Genomic DNA, 20,033 nt, shown 5'->3' with positions numbered 1-20,033 from the left:
AGAGAAAACACCACAGCAATGTAACACATCAGCATTACACCCTGCACATTCTGAGGGTAAATTACCATTCCTTTAGTGGATCATTTAAGAAAAAGTTATAATCTATTGCAGTAATGAAGAAAAACATTGAAAGGAAGACAAGACTCATACTGCTGTCCAGTCAGACTCACATGTGGCTCCAGATCAATGTCTAATTGTGTGTGAAACCAGACAACTCGAGTCATGAACTCATAAAGCGATAGAGACCTTTCAGCCCAATCAGTTCATGCCAACTCACCCAGTTGGTCCCAATCTCCTGTTTTCAGCCCATATTGCTCTAAACCCTATCCCTCTCCCCCACCCCTGCATACCCATCTAAACAACCTCCTCTGGCTGCTCATCCCATAGACTCACCACTCTCAGTTGCCCTTGTAAATCTCTCACCCTAAAACTCTGTCCACTACCATCTGTTACTATCTATCTTGTCCATGCTTCTCATAATTTTCAATATTTCTATAAGGTCACCTCTCAGTCTCCTACACTCCAAACACCCAGCCAACATCTCCCTGTAACTCATGCTCTTTAATCCTGGCAACATCTGAGTTGCCAGGACTAAATCTGTTCTGCACTCGTTCCAGTTTAACCACAACTTTCCTAGAACGGGGTAACAAAACCGTAGATGGTGCTCCACCACTAATGTCGCGAGTCTCGATTTCCTCTTCAGCGGAGGGTCTACTCTCACAGGAACCAACAATAAATGCCTCACATTGCCATTTAAATCTGGACACAAGGACTTCCGGTAAGATGGCGATTGCTTAGCTGCTCCGAACTTTTGTTCCATTACTGTCGCTACCTTTGCACTAAATGTCTCCATTTTATAAAGCTTAGATAGGAATTATTTCGGTATCTCTTACTTGCCTGTGAATATATCTAACCTACAATGTCTAGCAAGAGTTCTAAATCCGGGAGAAAAGAAACTACGACCTCGTCGGACGTGACGATGGAGGTGCTTGCAAATCTCCGAGACGAAATCTTAAAGGAAATTAAAACCGCTTTCAAACAGTTAGAAGACAAACTGGATCGGATCAACGATAAAGTGGACAAACATGCTGAACACTTATCTCGCATTGATTCGACTTCTGAAGCTTTAGAAAGTCGGGTTTGATACTTAGAGACTCTCTGTTCCAGCTTAGAGGAAAAATCTAATAAACTTCTTTCCAAAATGGTGATCTCGAAAATCGCAGCAGACGCTGCAACATCAGAATTCTGGGATTACCAGAGGCAACTGAGAAGGGGTCAATCGTGAAGTTTTTCGCCAAGTTTCTCTGTGAGATATTCGGGAAGGATCTGCTTCCAAACCCGCCCGAGCTCGAACGGGCACACAGAGTTAACGTCCCCCCTGGAATTCTGGGTTCCCGTCCGCGACCAGTAATCTCGTGTTTCCATCAATACCAGGTAAAACACAGTCTGATTGTGGAGGCACATCGCAGAGGCTCTTTTTCTTTCCAGGATACAACCATTCGCTTTGTGGAAGATTTTGCACCCCAGACCTTAAAGATGCGCGCTGAGTATTGTTACGTACCCGTGACACGTGACAGTGGTACCCTTGTCACGTGACTGGGGTTGAAGTTATACTGGACATGAGGTAATGGTCTTGTGATGGTGGAGTGATGTCATTTTCCCGCCAGTAGAGGTCATGTGACAGGTTTTTTTTACAGGGTATAAAAGGAAGACCCACCCTGTCAGGTGGGGCAGTTCGTGGCGGAATTTGCCAAGATGACTTCATGTCACTGCGTGATTTAATGTGATGACGCAGTTTAGTTAAAAATGAAGTTCTATATAATGCCTAAAGTTTAAAAGGTCATTGCTAATGGTTTCTTTGCTAATGGAGAGTGAAGAAAAGTTTGGAAGATAAAGATCGAGGAAAATCGATTTTCGACGGTGGATTGATTTCGACCTTGTTTGATCCTCATTCGGAAGGATTTCGTTTACTATTCTCGTGTTAGTCTCCGCTGGAAATAGCGGGAGATTGAGAATAGTATGGAAGAAAGGTCAGTACCTTTAAGCCGTTATATTTTATAAAATTCTTCGTGGGAAAGTTCGACGCCGGGGAATCGAAGGACAACGACGTGGAAGAGAATTTAAATCGCCTTAAAAAGTCTCTCCTTTTAAAAGGACTGTGAGCTTTTGAACTTTCGGCATACCGTTTTAAAGAACTTTTTTTTTCAATACCGCTTTAAAGACTGTTTGGGACTGCAAAGCTATTAAGAACTGTTTGAGCAGCTGCCCAGCAGCTGAGTTCCGATTACGTTTGGGTTTGTTTACTTTTGAGGGGGTTTGTTTCAGTGTTTAATAAACATGTTATTTGTTGTTAAACCCTTGCCTATCTCATCTATATTTATTGTTGCCTGAATACGTAACAGTATAAAGGCGTAATGAAAGTGCTTTTTGATCGTGGTTTCAAACCTTCCTTTCGTAATCTTGCTGACCTAAGAATCAAGTTTAATACCAGGGAATTCAAGTGGTTCAAATCAGCGAGGGAAGCTGAAGCATTTGTGGCAAGTCTTCCGGCTATCCAGTCATCTTCGGAATCTGATCGGACTTCCTAAAATGGTGGATAAGTACTCCTCGTAGTAAAATTACTTTCTCTGGACTCGGAATTCACTTGAATCACTCAGACATTATTCACTGAAACTCTAAAGGCTGTTGACAATCTCTCCCGGGATTTGGTGTGTGTGTAATCTATTTTCACCTCTGTATAACTTTACCTACAGAATTCTACAACTAAATCTAACTTGTTTTGGAGGTTTGAAGTCTTTAGTGAAGGCCTCCCCGTTTGTCGGTTCACAGTTCAACTGCTGATTTATTTTTCCTCTGTTTTAAATACTTATTTATTTTATCTTTTTCTTTTCTTCACCCCCTTTTTTTTCCATTCTCTGAATGTTTTTTTCTCCCTTCTCGGTAAACGGTTGATAAATACTCGTCTTGAATTTATAATTTTCCCCTTCCTCTTTTTTTCTTTTTCCTTCTTACCTTTTTTTTCCCTTTCTCTTACTTTATCCTTCTATAATATTTCGCGGGTAGGTTAGTTTTGGTTTTCTTCCGATTTTCTCTGTATTAGGTTGTATATCTCGGCAGAAGGTGTTCTAATCTGTAGTTATGTTTTCTAGTGCATAAACTAGTTACTGTTTGTTATAGCATTTATACGGAACTGCTGTCAATGACACAGATCTGGAAGTTGTATTTGGGTTAATTTTTTTGGTAGAGCTAGCTACTTGTTTTGGTAGCCGACTAGTTTTGGGTTGTGTGGGTGGGGTGGATTTTCCAGTTCCAACATTTCTTTATTGTTTAGGACATGTTTATATTTTGACCTTACGAATCTATGTTTACATCTCTGCTCCCAGACTGCTATTGTACTGCTTGATTTTTTATATGCCTGCTGCCTTTTATGCATTAGTAATTGATAATGGCTAGTGCACTTAAATTTGTGAGCTGGAATGTAAAGGGACTGAACCACCCTGTTAAAAGGAGGAAGGTATTCTCACATATTAAACAACTCAAAGCTGACATTGCTTTCCTCCAAGAAACTCATATTCGTTGTTTCGATAACTCCCAGCTTCTGTCCAAGTGGGCGGGTCAGCATTTTCATTCATCCTTTGCCGCTAAAGCTAGGGGAGTCTCCATTCTTATTAACTCAAATATTCCTTTTGAACTCCATAATAAAATATCGGACACAAATGGCCGTTTTATTATTGTTTCTGGTAAACTATATAACACTAAAGTTGCGCTAGCAAACCTGTATGCCCCCAACTTTGATGATGTTAACTTTTTTGAACGGTTTTTTTCCTCACTACCAGACTTAAACTCATACTCTCTTATATTGGGTGGTGACTTTAACTGTTGGTTGGATCCTAAACTGGACTGATCATCCTCTGTTACCAGATCACCTACCAAATCTGCCTTAGCTATTCAGTCGTTTCTCTCTAATTTTGGTATCTCTGATATATGGCGTTTCCTCCATCCTACGGAGAGAGATTATTCCTTTTTCTCACATGTTCACCATACCTTCACTAGAATTGACTATTTCCTACTCGATAACCAACTTATCCCATTTGCCCACACTTGTGACTATCAGAGTATACTGATTTCTGACCATGCCCCAATTACCCTCTCTCTGAACTTTCCCGGTCTCCCTCAGAGGAACAAACACTGGCAGTTCGATTCAACTTTATTATCGGATGATGATTTCGTAAAATTTATTAAAGACCAGATAACCTTCTATTTTAACACTAATACATCACCTGAAGTGCCATCCCAGATTGTCTGGGATGCCATGAAAGCATATTTGAGGGGTCAAATAATCTCTTACACAGCAAATCTCAATAGAAGATCCCGTGCAGATCGAGCAGACCTCATTAACCAGATTAAAGATGTGGATCAATTATATGCCCAAACTAAGAACCCTGAATTATACAAGAAGCGCGTTGAACTCCAAACTAAATTTAACCTTCTGTCCACTCAACCTGTCGAACGTCAACTTCTCGAAAGCAAGAGCCATTTTTACATTCATGGGGATAAGTCTGGTAAATTCCTAGCCAATCAGCTGAGGCGTTCTAAAGCCAAACAACATATTACAAAGATCTGGAAGGAGAACGGAGACTTTACATCGGATCATTTAGAAATTAATGACGCATTTAAAAATTTTTATTCTCGGCTTTATTCCTCTGAATCCCTGAATGACAATATCTCTGTGGATCAATTTTTACAGAATCTGAATATCCCCTCACTTTCATCTGATTTCAAAGCCAAACTTAATGCGCCTATATCACTAGAAGAAATATCTTTTGCAATTTCTGCACTGTCCTCAGGGAAATCTCCTGGACCTGATGGGTTCCCTGTGGAATTTTATAAATCATTCTCCTCACTTCTTTCTCCTCAGTTACTTTCAGTATTATCTGACTCGTTTAACTACGGCAAATTGCCACCCTCTTTCAATGAAGCATCTATTATTCTTCTTTTAAAAAAGGGCAAAGACCCAACAGAGTGTTCCTCGTACAGGCCAATCTCTCTGCTCAATGTTGATGTAAAGATCTTAGCTAAAGTGTTGGCTCATAGATTAGAAACTGTTATTCCCTCCATTATCTCTGATGACCAAATAGGCTTTATTAAAAACCGTCTCCCTTTTTTTAACATTCGGCGTCTATTTAATATTTTATACTCAGTTCCAACTGGGACTCCTGAATGTGTTATCTCCCTTGATGCGGAGAAAGCATTTGATCGTATAGAGTGGAACTACCTTTTTGCAGTCTTAGAAAAATTTGACCTCGGCCAAAGTTTCATCTCTTGGATCCAATTGCTGTACCTGTGTCCTACTGCTTCTGTTCTAACTAACTTTCAGAAATCCCAAGTATTCAATCTCAAACGTGGCACCCGTCAGGGATGCCCCTTAAGTCCCTTTCTCTTTGATTTGGCTATAGAACCTCTGGCGATAGCATTTCGAAAATGTCCTGAACTGACCGGGATTTGGAGAGGAGGTGTTGAGCATAAAGTCTCTCTCTATGCTGATGACCTACTACTCTTTCTCTCATATCCGTCTACATCCTTACCTCTAATGTTTTCACTTCTTGACCAGTTTAGCCAGTTCTCTGGCTATAAACTCAACTTACATAAGAGTGAACTTTTCCCAATTAATAAAGAAGCACAAGAACTAATATTTCGTGATCTCCCTTTTAAAGTAGTCCATAATCAACTTACTTATCTTGGAATTACAGTCACAAGGAAGTTTAAAGATCTCTTTCGTGAAAACTTTGTCAATCTTTCATATGCTACAAAACAGAGTCTGGTACAATGGTCACCTCTATCTATGACCTTGGTAGGTCGTATCAATGTTGTCAAAATGTATGTTCTCCCCAAATTCTTATACTTATTTCAATCTATCCCAATTTTTATTCCTAAATCTTTTTTTGATTCCTTAGACTCTATTATTTTGTCATATCTGTGGCAGAATAAGCGCTCTAGAATTAATAAAATCCACCTCCAAAAATCTAAAAAAGAGGGTGGCATGGCTTTACCTAACTTTTGCTTATATTACTGGGCAGCTAATATACGTTGTGCTGCCTTCTGGTCTTTCTTCCACGGTCAACCTGAGTGCCCTAACTGGGTGGCAACGGAGTTGAGCTCCACTAAAGAATTATCTATATCTGCACTTCTTGGCTCTGCACTCCTTAGCAGTCTGCCCAGATCAATAGCTAATCCTCTGGTTAGACACACTTTGTGTATATGGGCTCAGTTCAGGAAATGCTATGGTTTCCAGGGGTTTTCCATTTCTAGCCCTGTCGCACATAATCACCTTTTTTTACCTACCACGTTCGATTCAGCATTCCATGTTTGGTACAGGAAGGGCATTAGACATTTTGAAGATCTCTTCATTGATAACCGCTTCGCTTCTTTTCAACAGCTCTCTGTTAAGTTCAACCTGCCTAACGCTCACTTTTTCAGATATCTCCAAATCCGACACTTTACTGCTCCTTTAATTCCTAACTTTCCTGAAATGCCTGCGAAAAATGCTATGGACCTATTTCTCTCCATTAATCCACTAGGTAAAGGTTTAATTTCAATTATCCAAGATAAACTAGCGCCTTACGACGGGCCCCTGTGGATAAAATTAAAATGGCCTGGGAGCAGGATTTAAATATCTCCTTATCCGAGGAGAGCTGGGACTCAGTTCTCAAATCGGTTAACTCAACCTCTCTTTGTGCTCGCCATTGTCTCTTACAGTTTAAGATTGTTCATAGAGCCCATATGTCTAAATCTAAACTATCTCGATTCTACCCTGGCATTAGTCCGCTCTGTGATAAATGCAAGAGGGGCGTGGCCTCTCTCATCCATATGTACTGGCTCTGTCCTAGCTTGGAGAAATTCTGGAAAGATGTCTTCACTACACTATCGGGTATTTTGAATCAGCACCTAGAACCTAACCCCTTAATTGCTCTGTTCGGTTTTTGGGGCGAGACAGATTTATGTCTGGGTCCGACCAAATGCCGAATACTATCCTTTGCCTCTCCCCTGGCGAGACGCTTGATCCTCCTTAGATGGAGAGATGTTGCCCCGCCCACTCATGCGCAATGGCTTAACGACATTATGGCCTGCTTGGACCTTGAAAAAATTCATTATTCAGTTCTCAATTCGGATTTAAAGTTCCATAAGATCTGGGGGCCTTTTATCGAGTACTTTCATAACCTTCCTCTTGACTAGGGTTTTTTTTTCTTTTCGGTCCCTTGCTTTCAGCTCCCTTTTTTTTTTCTAGTAGTAGGCATTATTATCCTCTGTTACTAAGTGTATTCACAGTCTGGGAGTTTGACTGTCCAGACTTATACTCTCTATATTGTGTGGTGGTTGGTCTGGAATTGTTGTTTTTTTTTCTTGTGTTGTGGGGATTGGGGAGGACACTAAGCTCACTTGTCTTTAATTTAGGTGCTTTTTTGTTAAATTCTCTTCCTTTGTAGCATATTGTTATTGTATGCTTAACCTTGCTCTGTATTAATGCTCCTCATTGGGATTTGGGGTTTTTAATTTTGTAAAATGTTTTGAAAAACTAATAAAAAAATAAAAAATAAAAAATCTGGACACAAGGCAGCAAAACCAAACCTACAGATGTGACATGCAGCAGATCACATCGACTGATTGTTTATTTTCCTAGATGCTGCCTGACCTGCTGAGTTCATCCAGGACTGTGTGTGTGTTGCAGAGAATACTGGAATACAGATACCTCAGCAAAATTAAACAGGCTTTGTGATTCTGTGTATGGAATATTGTGAGCAGATTTAACATAGAACAATACAGCAAAATACAAGCCCACAATGTTACACCACAAGACTATAAGATAGAGGAGCAGAATTAGGCCATTTGGCCCATTGAGTCTGCTCCGCCATTCCATCATGGCTGATCCATTTCCCTCTCAGCCCCAATCTCCTGCCTTCTCCCCGAATCCCTTCATACCCTGACCAATCAATAATCTATCAAACTCTGCCTTAAATATATCCAATGACTTGTTCTCCACAGCCACCTGTGGCAACAAATTCCACAGATTCACCACTCTCTGGCTAAAGGAATTCCTCCTCATCTCCATTCTAAAAGGACACCACTCTATTTTGAGGCTGTGTCCTCTGGTCTTAGACTCTACCATAGGAAACATCCTCTCCACATCCACTCCATCAACATCTTTCAACATTCAATAGGTTTCAATGAGGTCACCCCATATTCTTCTGAGTTCCAGTGAGTACAGGCCCAGAGCCATCAAATGCTCATCACATTACAATCCTGAAATCATTTTTGTGAACCTCTCCAATGTCAACACATCCTTTCTTAGATAAGGGGCCTAAAACTGCTCACGACACTCTAATACATCCTTGCTTTTATATTCTCATCCTCTTGAAATGAATGTTAACATTGCATTTGCCTTCCTCACCACTAACTCAACCTGCAAATTAACCTTTAGCAAATCCTGCACAAGGATTCCCAATTCCTTTCCACCTCAGATTTTTTAATTTTCTCTCCATTTAGAAAATAGTCTGCTCTTTTATTTCTTCTATGAAGGTTCATGACCGTACATTTTCCGACACTGTAGTCCATCTGCCATTTCTTTGCCCTTTCTCCTAATCTGTCTGATTCCTTCTGTAGCCTCTCTGCTTCCTCAAAACTACCTTTCCATCCACCTATCTTCATATCACCCACGAACTTTACCACAAAGCCATCAATTCCATCATCCAAGTCATTGACATAAAACATAAAAAGAATCAGTCTGAACTCAGATCCCTGTGGAACACCACTGGACATGGGCAGCCAATGAGAAAAGGCTTCCTTTATTCCCACTCTTTGCCTCCTGCCAATCAGCCACTGTTTTAGCAATGCTAGAATCTTTCCAGTAATACCATAGACTTGTAGCTTGTTAAGCAGCCTCATGTGTGACACCTTGTCAAAGGCCTTCTGAAAGTCCATGTACACAACATCAACTGATTCCTCTTTTGTATACCCTGCTTGTTATTTCTTTGAAGAATTCCAACAGATTTCTCAGGCAAGATTTTCTCTTGAGGAATGACTATGGCTTATTTTATCATGTGCCCCCAAGTAGGCCAAAACCTATTAACTCATAACTTTGTGGCCTACTGTCTATATGATCAATCTAACCCTTCCCTCCCACATTGTCCTACCTGTTTCTAGCTATGTGTCTAAGAATCACTGAAGTATCCCTGGCTGTCTCTACCAACCCCAGCACTGCATTCCAAGCACCCACCCACTCTGTGTAACAACACTTCCCCTGACATCTCTCATAAACTTTCCACCACTCACCTCTGATACTGGACATTTCCTCCGTGGGGAAAAGACACTGGCTGCCCACTCTCTGCCTCTTTTCAACTAACACACCTTTATCCAGTCACCTCCCATCCTCCTATGTTCTAGCTCACTCAAACATACCTCATATGTATTGAGTAAGCTCACAAGAAAATGAGTCCCAGCGTTGTGTATGGTGACATACATGTCCTTTGATAATAAATTTACTTTGAACTTTGAGCCCATATGGCATCTCCCAGATAGCCAATCTCTTCAATTATTTCACAGTTTCTAAGCTTTCTTCTCTCCTTGTTCTTTTTGTCTTTATCACGTTTCAAAACCTGCTGGAGCCTGTGACGTGCAGCTTGGAATTCGATCGAGTGATCTGGTGCTCTGCTGTCGCCAGAGAGGACCGTGAGTATGAGCTACATCGTGCAGAAGACAAGAGATGGGGTGCTGGGACATGAATAACTCCATCTCGAAGCATCGAGGAAGACTGAAGCATGAGGGCGATTGTGGAGGACGCCAGCGGTCCGTCTCTACAGAGGCCGTTTGGTAGCGAGTCGACGGCATGCAGAAAGCCACAGGTTGGCGGCATGGCGGTCGTTCTTCGCAGGAGGACTGAGATCGATTGGCCACTCTCTTCGTTTCTGGCGGGATTCTGGGATTTATGTGATTATTGCACTGTAGTCCATCTTGCTCTCCTTCAGTTTTAAGTGTTTTCCTTCCTGTTGCCGACTGGCGGGTTGGGGTTCCGGGTGGCTGATGCGCTGGTTTTTGTGTGAGGGAGGGGTTGAGGATTTGCGCCTCGATGTTCTTGCTAGTTTTTCTGTGTGGGCGATCTTTTGGTTTTTGTCTGAGAGAGAGGGGGTTGGGGTTAAATGCTATTGTCGCTGTTCTTTATTACGAAGCAGACGGTTGGGGGTTTGGGGTTTGATGTTCCAGCTGCCGTTTTTTGCGTGGGTGATCTGTTAGTTTCTTTTTGTGTGCGGGAAGTGGTGGGGAGTTTGAGGTTTGTGAATTTTGTTTTTTTTTCCTTCTTGTGTGGGGAGGGGATTGACGTCTTCTTGTTCAATGACTCCCATGCCTGTTCTGCATTGCCTGGCTCTCTGGAGAAGGTGAACATCAGAGTTGTATTGTACATGCACACTTTGACAATAAAATGAATCTTTGAACTTTTACACCTTTGAAGAGATTCTGCAGATGCTGAAAATCCACAGCAACACACACAAAATGCTGGAGAACACGGCAGGTCAGGCAGCATCTATGGAGGGGAATAAATGGTGGCATTGAGGCCCTTGAGGGAATGAACTAAAAGTTCAAACAAGTGTTGCAGTACAAGTTTGTGTCTGTCCTCTAATGTACCGGGGGTGAAGGATGTCTCCTAACAGGGTGGTGGTGGGCAGGAAGTGTGATGAAGGTGGCAGTGGGAGCCTGTAGGCCAGTCATGGATACCAGTCATCAACTGCTTGAAATGGAGTTGTTATTCAACTCTGAGTTGTGTAGAAATGTCATTTCTCAGAAGGTGGATCTCCAGAATTCTCTGCCTTGGTGGTTAGATGTGTTTAAGGTGGAAATACATAAATATTTGAAACATTGAGGAAGACGGGTCTCGCAAACTGAGCACCATGGTAGCGGTGCTGTTAGTGCGATCCTATTACAGTTTGGCTTCAGAATTCAGAGTTCAATCCCAGCATTCTTTGTAAGCAGAGCTTGCAGCTCCTCCCTGTGAAATGTCTGGTTTCCTCCTGTTGCTCTGGTTTCCTCCCACAATCCAAAGGTGTTCTGGTTAGTAGGTTAACTGGTCATTGTAAATTGTTGGGTGATTAGGCTCGGTGAAGTTGTGGGTTGCTGGGTCATGTGGCTCAACGAAACAGAAGGAGGGCCTGTTCCACATTGGATCTCCAAATAAATGAAACAAAAACTGGTACAGGAGAGATGATCCAGGATTGCATTGAACGGTGGGACAGGTCTGACAGGCTGAATGGCTTCCACCTCTGTGGAGGCTCACTTCTCAGTGTTCAGCAGCCTGGGACAATCAGACAATCACTGACCTTACATCAGCCTGGGACAATCGGACAATCACTGACCTTACATCAGCCTGGGACAATCGGACAATCACTGACCTTACATCAGCCTGGGACAATCCGACAATTACTGACCTTACATCAGCCTGGGACAATCGGACAATCACTGACCTTACATCAGTCTGGGACAATCGGACAATCACTGACCTTACATCAGCCTGGGACAATCGGACAATCACTGACCTTACATCAGTCTGGGACAATCGGACAATCACTGACCTTACATCAGCCTGGGACAATCGGACAATCACTGACCTTACATCAGCCTGGGACAATCGGACAATCACTGACCTTACATCAGTCTGGGACAATCGGACAATCACTGACCTTACATCAGTCTGGGACAATCGGACAATGACTGACCTTACATCAGCCTGGGACAATCGGACAATCACTGACATTACATCAGTTTGGGACAATCGGACAATCACTGACCTTACATCAGTTTGGGACAATCGGACAATCACTGACCTTACATCAGTTTGGGACAATCGGACAATCACTGACATTACATCAGCCTGGGACAATCGGACAATCACTGACCTTACATCAGCCTGGGACAATCGGACAATCACTGACCTTACATCAGTCTGGGACAATCGGACAATCACTGACCTTACATCAGTCTGGGACAATCGGACAATCACTGACATTACATCAGCCTGGGACAATCAGACAATCACTGACCTTACATCAGTTTGGGACAATCGGACAATCACTGACCTTACATCAGTCTGGGACAATCGGACAATCACTGACTCAGTGGTATCCCACAAGGATCGGTTCTGGGACACCTATTTTTCATGATTTTTATTAACAACCTGGATGTGGGGGTAGAAGGGTGGGTTGGCAAGTTTGCAGACGACACAAAGGTTGGTGGTGTTGTGGATAGTGTAAAGGATTGTCTAAGATTGCAGAGAGACATTGATAGGATGCCGAAGTGGGCCAAGAAGTGGCAGATGATGTTCAACCCAGAGAAGTGTGAGGTGGTACACTTTGGAAGGACAAACTCCAAGGCAGAGTACAAAGTAAATGGCAGGAGTCTTGGTAGTGTGGAGGAGCAGAGGGGTCTGAGGGTACCTGTCCACAGATCCCTGAAAGTTGCCTCACAAGTAGATAGGGTAGTTAAGAAAGCTTACGGGGTGTTAGCTTTCATAAGTCGAGGGATAGAGTTTAAGAGTCGTGAGGTAATGATGCAGCTCTATAAAACTCTGGTTAGGCCACACTTGGAGTACTGTGTCCAGTTCTGGTCGCCAAACTATAGGAAGGATGTGGAAGCATTGAACAGGGGACAGAGGAAATTTACCAGGATGCTGCCTGGTTTAGAGAGTGTGCATTATGATCAGAGATTAAGGGAGCTAGGGCTTTACTCTTTGGAGAGAAGGAGGATGAGAGGAGACATGATAGAGGTGTACAAGATATTAAAAGGAATAGACAGAGTGTACAGCCAGCACCTCTTCCCCAGGGCATCACTGCTCAGTACAAGAGGACATGGCTTTAAGGTAAGGGGAGGGAAGTTCAAGGGGGATATTAGAGGAAGGTTTTTCTCTCAGAGAGTGGTTGGTGTGTGGAATGCACTGCCTGAGTCAGTGGTGGAGGCAGATACACTAGTGGAGTTTAAGAGACTACTAGATAGGTATATGGAGAAATTTAAGGTGGAGGGGGGGGGTTATAAGGGAGGCAGGGTTTAAGGGTCAGCACAACATTGTGGGCCAAAGGGCCTGTACTGTGCTGTACTATTCTATGTTCTATGATCTACATCACCTGGGACAATCAGATGATCACTGACCTTACATTTCTAGCACTCACTCATTTCTTTTATCCTTTTCCACATTTCTTTGATCCCTCTGCACCTTTACTCATTCACCAGCATTTCCCCAAGCAGTAACACACCAACTCACCCTCCACACATTAACCTACCCCTCCACACACCAACTCACTAACCCATCCCCTACACACCAGCACACCCTTCTACACACCAACCCACCCTTCCACACACCAACTCACTAACCCACCCCTCTGCACACCAACTCACCCCTCCATACACTAATACACCCTTCCACACACTAACTCACCCCTCCACACACTAACCCAGCCCTCCACACACCAACCCACCCCTCCACACACTAATACACCCCTCCACACACCAACCCACCCCTCCACACACTAATACACCCCTCCACACACCAACCCAGCCCTCCACACCCCCAGCCACCACCACTTTATTATTTTCTGTCAGTGTTAGGTACAGACAACTCCTGTGCCTAGTGTCACTGTATGTGCATACAATCAATCTGCTTATACAAGTTGTCTCATGTATTTTTATTTATTGTGATTTTTAATATTGTTGTGTCCTTTATCTTATTGTGTTTTTCTATGCTGCATCAGATCCAGGGTAACAATTATTTCATTCTTCTTTACATTTGTGTCTTGGTGGTGGATGGTGGTATGAGCAGCCAGTGCAGATCACAAGTCCTGGTTACGCAACCACTGACACCAGGCAGACAATCACTGAAGAATATTGACAATGGCTGAGGGTCACCCGTCTTGTAAAGACACTGCCCAGAAGAAGGCAATGGCAAACCACTTCTGTGGAAAAATTTGCCAAGAACAATCATGGTCATGGAAAGTCCATGATCGCTTCTGTCACACGGCACGGAATGAACAAATGAACTGGAAATGACATTAAACAATCTTGAATCTTGAACCTTGAATTTTCCTCCCTCCTTCAGTCAAGAGCACCCATTTCTTGAGTTTTTAAATGTCTCCTGGCTTCCCACCTACCGGATATCTTTCTTTCAGTTACCAGGCTCCTAAATGGGTGCTATGCCACTGTTGTCAGCCTAGGAAATAGTTCCCTAGTACGATAAGACAGATTCTTGACCTCGCAATCTACCTTGTCATGACATTCGCACGTTATGGTCTGCATGCACTGCACTCTCTCTGTAACTGTGACACCTTATTCTGTTCTCTATCTTTGGTTTCCCTTTTACTACCTCAGTGTACTGATGTGGTGTACAAAACAAAGATTTTCATGGCACCTCATTACATATAATAAACCAATTTACCAATTTAAATGAATAGCTAACAACATTATTAAGTTCCAGTAATGTCCCCCCACCATTCATTGTAAGTTGTCCAATGATTAGGCCATGGGATGCTGAGTGGTGGGGCTGGTTGGGCCAGGAGAGACTCATCCGAGCTTTACCTCTAAATAAATAAATAATAAGATAACTCTCTTGCCTGGATCCACCGCTTGCACTCGGACTGGAGCGTCACAGCAAATAGTGAAGCCAAACCCATCCTTTCCTCGTGGGATCGTCACCTGAAACGTAAAATCGGTGCAGAATCCCATCAGCGCCAGGACACACTAATCAGTACAATTCAAATCAATGGTCACTTGCAATCTTTATCATTTGTTTTGCTAAACTGCAATGTTATTAAGTGTTATTAATATCAAAGTTCACAGTAAATTTATTATCAAAGTACATAACATCTGTACATGGAGCACCGTCACAGGAAAGCAGCATCTACCGCCAAGGACACCTACCATCCAGAACACGCTCTCTTCTCGCTGCTGCCATCAGGAAGGAGGTACAGGAGACTTGGCACTCACAGCACCAGGTTCAGGAACCGTTATTACGCCTCAACCATCAGACTCCTGAACCAGCATGGATAACTTCACTCACCTCAACACTGAAATGATTCCACAACCAATGGACTCACTTTTACAGACTCAATGGCTCACGTTCTTAATATTACATTTTATTTATTTATCTATCTATCTACCTATCTATTTATTTATCTATCTATTTATTTATTTATTTATTAGTTTGTTTTTCTTTTTGCACAATTTGTTGTCTTTGCATATTTGTCAGTCTTTGTGTGTAGTTTTCCAATGATTCTATTCTGTTTCTTTATATCTGCTGTGAATGCCCGCAAGAATCAGAGTACCGCGCAGCCACAACCGACGTGTTCCCGCACGGGTCCGGAGAAGAGCTTTAAAAAGCCAGTCCCTCTTGAAGAGGGGTACCGTCTAGCAGAGCGGTCATCGTGGGAGCGGCCGTCGTCGAAGCAGTTTGAATCATCACAGCAGGGCTCCGGCAAGGACAGGCGGAGGCAAGGACAGGCAGAGGCAAGGTAAGTAGATAAATTTATTTCTTATTTCTTTTTTTCTGAAATAATGCTTGATAGAATAGGGGGTGTGTGTGCAGAGCCAGTGTTCTGTTCTGGGTGTCAGATGTGAGATTGCTAGGAAACCACCAGCCCTGATGGCCACATCTGTGCCAGGTGCATCGAGATGCAGCTCCTTAGAGACCACGTTAGGGAACTGGAGCTGCAGTTTGATGACCTTCGGCTTGTCAGGGAGAGTGAGGAGGCGATAGACAGGAGCTTCAGGGAGGTAGTCACCCCAGGGCTACAGGAGACAGATAAATGAGTGACTGTCAGGAGAGGGAAGGGAGAATGTCAGGTGGTGGTGAGCACTTCTGTAGCCATCCCCTTCAACAATAAGTACTTCATTTTGAGTACTGTTGTAGGGGAGGCCTACCTGGAGGAAGCAACAGTGGCCATGCCCCTGGCACTGAATCTGGTCCTGTGTCTCAGAAGGGCAGGAAACAGAAGAGGATGGCAGCAGTAACAAGGGACTCGATAGTTAGGGGACAGATAGATGATTCTGTGTATGTGTAAAAGGAAACATGAAAGGTAGTTTGCCTCGCAGGTGCCAGGATCCATGATATTTCAGAATGCATCCACAATATCATGAAAATGCAGGGTGTGCAACCAGAGATGATGGTACATATTGGTACCAATGACATAGCAAGAAAAAGGGAGGAAGTCCTGAAAACAGAACACAGGGAGTTAGGAAGGAAGCTGAGAAGCAGGGTATCAAAGGTAGTAACCTTGGGATTGCTGCCTGTGCCACGCGACAGCGAGGATAGGAATAGAATGAGGTGGCAGATAAATGCGTGGCTGAAGAATTGGAGCAGGGGGCAGGGATTCAGATTTCGGGATAATTGGGATGTCTTCTGAGGCAGGTGTGACCTGTACAAAAGGGATGGGTTGCACTTGAATCTGAGGAGGACCAATATCCTTGCGGGCGGGTTTACTAGAGCTGTTGGGAGTGGTTTAAACTAATATGGCAGGGGGATGGGAACCAGTACGATAGAGCTGAGGATGAGCCAGCAGGTTCACAAGTCGATGATGGGTGTCACACGAATGTAAGGAAGGACAAGCCTCGTGACACAATTACTCATCTCCTTCTACCTTAGGCCACGAACCTATCAATCACCCTGGTGGGTTATTAACTGATGAGTTATTAACTTCAAACTTTCTGTGTAATCCATCAAAGAGTTGAACTGCATGTGCATGTAACGAGAGCTGTATAACTCATCTTCTTCTACCTTAGGCCCCGAACTTATCAATCACCCCTGTATAAGAGAAAAGATGAAATATGAGGGCAAACTAGCCAATAACATAGGAAACTAAAACTTTTTCTGTTATATAAATAATAAAAAGGAAGTGAGAGTTGATATTGGACCATTGGAAAATGATGCTGGTAAGGTAGTAATGGGGGGCAAAGCAATAGCAAATGAACTTTACGGGTACTTTGCATCAGTCTTCACTGTGTAAGACACTAGCAGTGTGCCAGAGGTCCATGAGTGTTAGGGAGCAGGAATGAGCACCATTACAAAGGAAAAAGTGCAAGGCAAACTCAAAGGTCTTAAGGTGGATAAGTCAACTGGACCAGATGGACTACATCCCAGAGTCCTGAGAGAGATTGCTGAAGAGATAATGGAAGACATGATCTTTTAAGAATTACTTGAGTCTGGCATGGTCCTGGAGGAATGGAAGATTGCAAATGTCATTCCACTCTTAAGAAGGGAGGAAGGCAAAAGAAAGGAAATTATAGGCCAGTTAGCCTAACCTCAGTGATCTGGAAAGTGTTAGAGCCTATTATTAAGGATGAGGTTTCGGGGTGCTTGGAAACTATTGATAAAATAAATCAATATCAGCATGGTCTCTGTGAAGGGAAATCTTGCCTGACAAATCTGTTAGAATTCTTCAAGGAAGTAACAAGCAGGGTGGACAAAAGGGAGGCAGTGGATGTCATTTACTTGGACTTCCAGTCGGCACTTGATAAGGTGCCACACTCAAAGCTGCTTAGCACGGTAAAATCTTATGGTGTTACAGGAAAGATATGGCATGGATAGAGGAATGGCTGACAGGCAGGAGGCAGTGGATGGGAATAAAAGAGTCCTTTTCTGGTTGGCTGCCAGTGACTAGTGGTGTTCCTCAGGGGTCAGTATTGGGACCACTACTTTTCTCATTGTTTGTCAGTGATTTAGATAATGGAATTGATGGCTTTGTGGCAAAGTTTGCGGATGATACGAAGATAGGTGAAGGGGCAGGTAGTGCTGAGGAAGCAATGCGATTGCAGCAGGACTTAGACAAATTGAAAGAATGGGCAAAAAAAGTGTCAGATGGAATAGAGTGTTGGGAAATGTATGATAATGCATTTTGGTAAAAGGAGCAATAGTGTGAACTATTATTTAAATGGGGAGAAGGTTCAAACATCAGAGGTGCAGAGGGTGTTAGGAGTCCTCGTGCAAGACTCCCAGAAAGTTAAGTTACAGGTTGAGTCTGTGGTAAAGAAGGCAAATGCATTGTTGACATTTATTTCAAGGGGAATAGAATATAAAAGCAAGGAGATAATGCTGAGGCTTTATGAGACACTGGTCAGGCCGCACTTGGAGAATTGTCAACAGTTTTGGGCGCCATATCTCAGAAAGAATGTGATTCAATTGGAGAGTCTCCATAGGAGGTTTATGAGGATGATTCTGGGAATGAAGGGGTTAACATGTCAGAAGCATTTGGTAGCTTTGGGCCTGTACTTACTGGAATTTAGAAGAATGTGTAGGGATCTCATTGAAACCTACCAAATGTTGAAAAGACTAGATAGGGTGGATGTGGAAAGGATGTTTCCTATGGTGGGGGTATCCAGAACTAGAGGGCACAGCCTCAAAATTGAGGGGCAACCTTTTAGAACAGAGGTAAAGAGGAATTTTTTTAACCAGAGAGTAGTGAATCTATGTAATGCTCTGCCACAGACAGCGGTGGAGGCCAAGTCTGTGGGTATTTTGAAGGTGGAAGTTGATCGTTTCCTGATCCATCAGGGCATCAAAGGATACGGCGAGAAGGCAGGTGTATGGGGTTGAGTAGGATCTGGGATCAGCCATGATGGAATGGTGGAGCAGACTCGATGGGCTGAATGGCCTAATTCTGCTCCTATGTCTTATGCTCTAAGAATATGTATCTCAGGGTTGTATATGGTGGCATACGGTATATATAGTTTGATAATAAATTTACTTTGATGTTTTTGAATGTATGTGTCACCATGTACAACCCTAAGATTCCGTTTCTTACAGGCATTCCACAGTACAAGAAGGATATACAATAGAGTCAATGAAAACCTACACACAAACAACCAATGTGCAGATGATGAACTGTACAAATACAAAAGAGGATAGTCACAATAAATAAATACCTTTAACCACAAGAGATTCTGCAGATGCTGGAAATCCAGAGAAATACACACAAAATGCTGGAGGAACTCAGCAGGTCAGGCAGCATCTATGAAGGAGAATAAACAGTTGATGTTTTGAGCTGAGACCCTTCATCAGGACTCATCAAGTCCTGATGTAAGGTTTTGGCCTAAATGTCAGATCCTTATTCCCCTCCATAGATGTAGCCTGACCTGCTGAGTTCCTCCAGCATTTTGTGAGCGTTACTAAGTAATTTTAGTTTTCGCCCTGAGAGACTTTTCAATTTTCTGATATATTTTCTGTGAGGTTAACTGAATTCGTTGTTAGGACAAACCTGAAGGACACAGAAATCTGTCATCCGAAACAGGTGAGTAACTCAGTTTAAGTATATTAATGAAGCTCTAATTAGATCATTTGACCTCTATCTCTTTCCTTAATAGTCATCTACATTAAACACTAACATTTTTACCCAACATTTATCTGCTGAGAATAAGATGAAGGTAGAGTTTAACATAGAAATCCCAGAGAGAGAGAAATCACTTATGTAATGTTAAACCAATTCTTGGCAATTCTTTCGTGCATAACTCTTGACAAGTATGTTTTATTTTCCTTTGCGTTGTTAACACGTGCAGCTGTGGTTTAAAGTGGTTTAAGAGACACAAAGAGCATCCTAACTCGAAAGCCCTTTAATTAGAGCCCTTTACATGCCTGACACATTCAGCGTTCAAAGAACTGCCGTCACTGAAATTCAAAGGAAGACCACGGTATGCAGGAAGTGAACAAGGGAATTGAAGAAGCAAGGCCTCTGTCCGAACTACTGACCTTACTCTTTCAAAAGGCATGAAGAGTGACACAGTAGCATAGAAGTTAGCGCAACACGTTGCAGCACCACCTCTAAGATCAGGGTTCAACTCCCACGACCATCTGTAAGCAACTTGTACATTTTCTCCACAACCGTTTGGGTTTCCTCTGGGTGCTTTGGTTTCCTCCCAGTCCAAAGACATACAGGATAGGGTTATTAAGTTATGGGCATGCTACGTTGGTGCTGGAAGCTTGGTCTTGTTGGAAATGACACATTGCACTATGTGTTTCA

General features: G+C 42.9%; 1 protein-coding gene across 6 annotated transcripts in view; it reads right to left on the bottom strand.

Moving 5' to 3' along the window:
• Window positions 1-20,033, bottom strand: part of rgs3a (regulator of G protein signaling 3a) — a 265,827-nt gene that overhangs the window by 166,774 nt on the left and 79,020 nt on the right. For all 6 annotated transcript variants that reach the window (XM_073052456.1, XM_073052457.1, XM_073052458.1 and 3 more), the window contains one exon: window positions 14,640-14,721. In XM_073052456.1, the coding sequence (XP_072908557.1) occupies window positions 14,640-14,721 (82 nt within the window). The remainder of the gene's footprint in view (window positions 1-14,639; window positions 14,722-20,033) is intronic.

This window comes from Hemitrygon akajei, chromosome 7, assembly GCF_048418815.1.
Source record: "Hemitrygon akajei chromosome 7, sHemAka1.3, whole genome shotgun sequence".
In the NCBI taxonomy this organism is placed as follows: Eukaryota; Metazoa; Chordata; class Chondrichthyes; order Myliobatiformes; family Dasyatidae; genus Hemitrygon; species Hemitrygon akajei.
The sequence above is the reverse complement of the archived record's forward strand: the minus strand, read 5'-3'. Positions and strand labels throughout refer to the sequence as shown.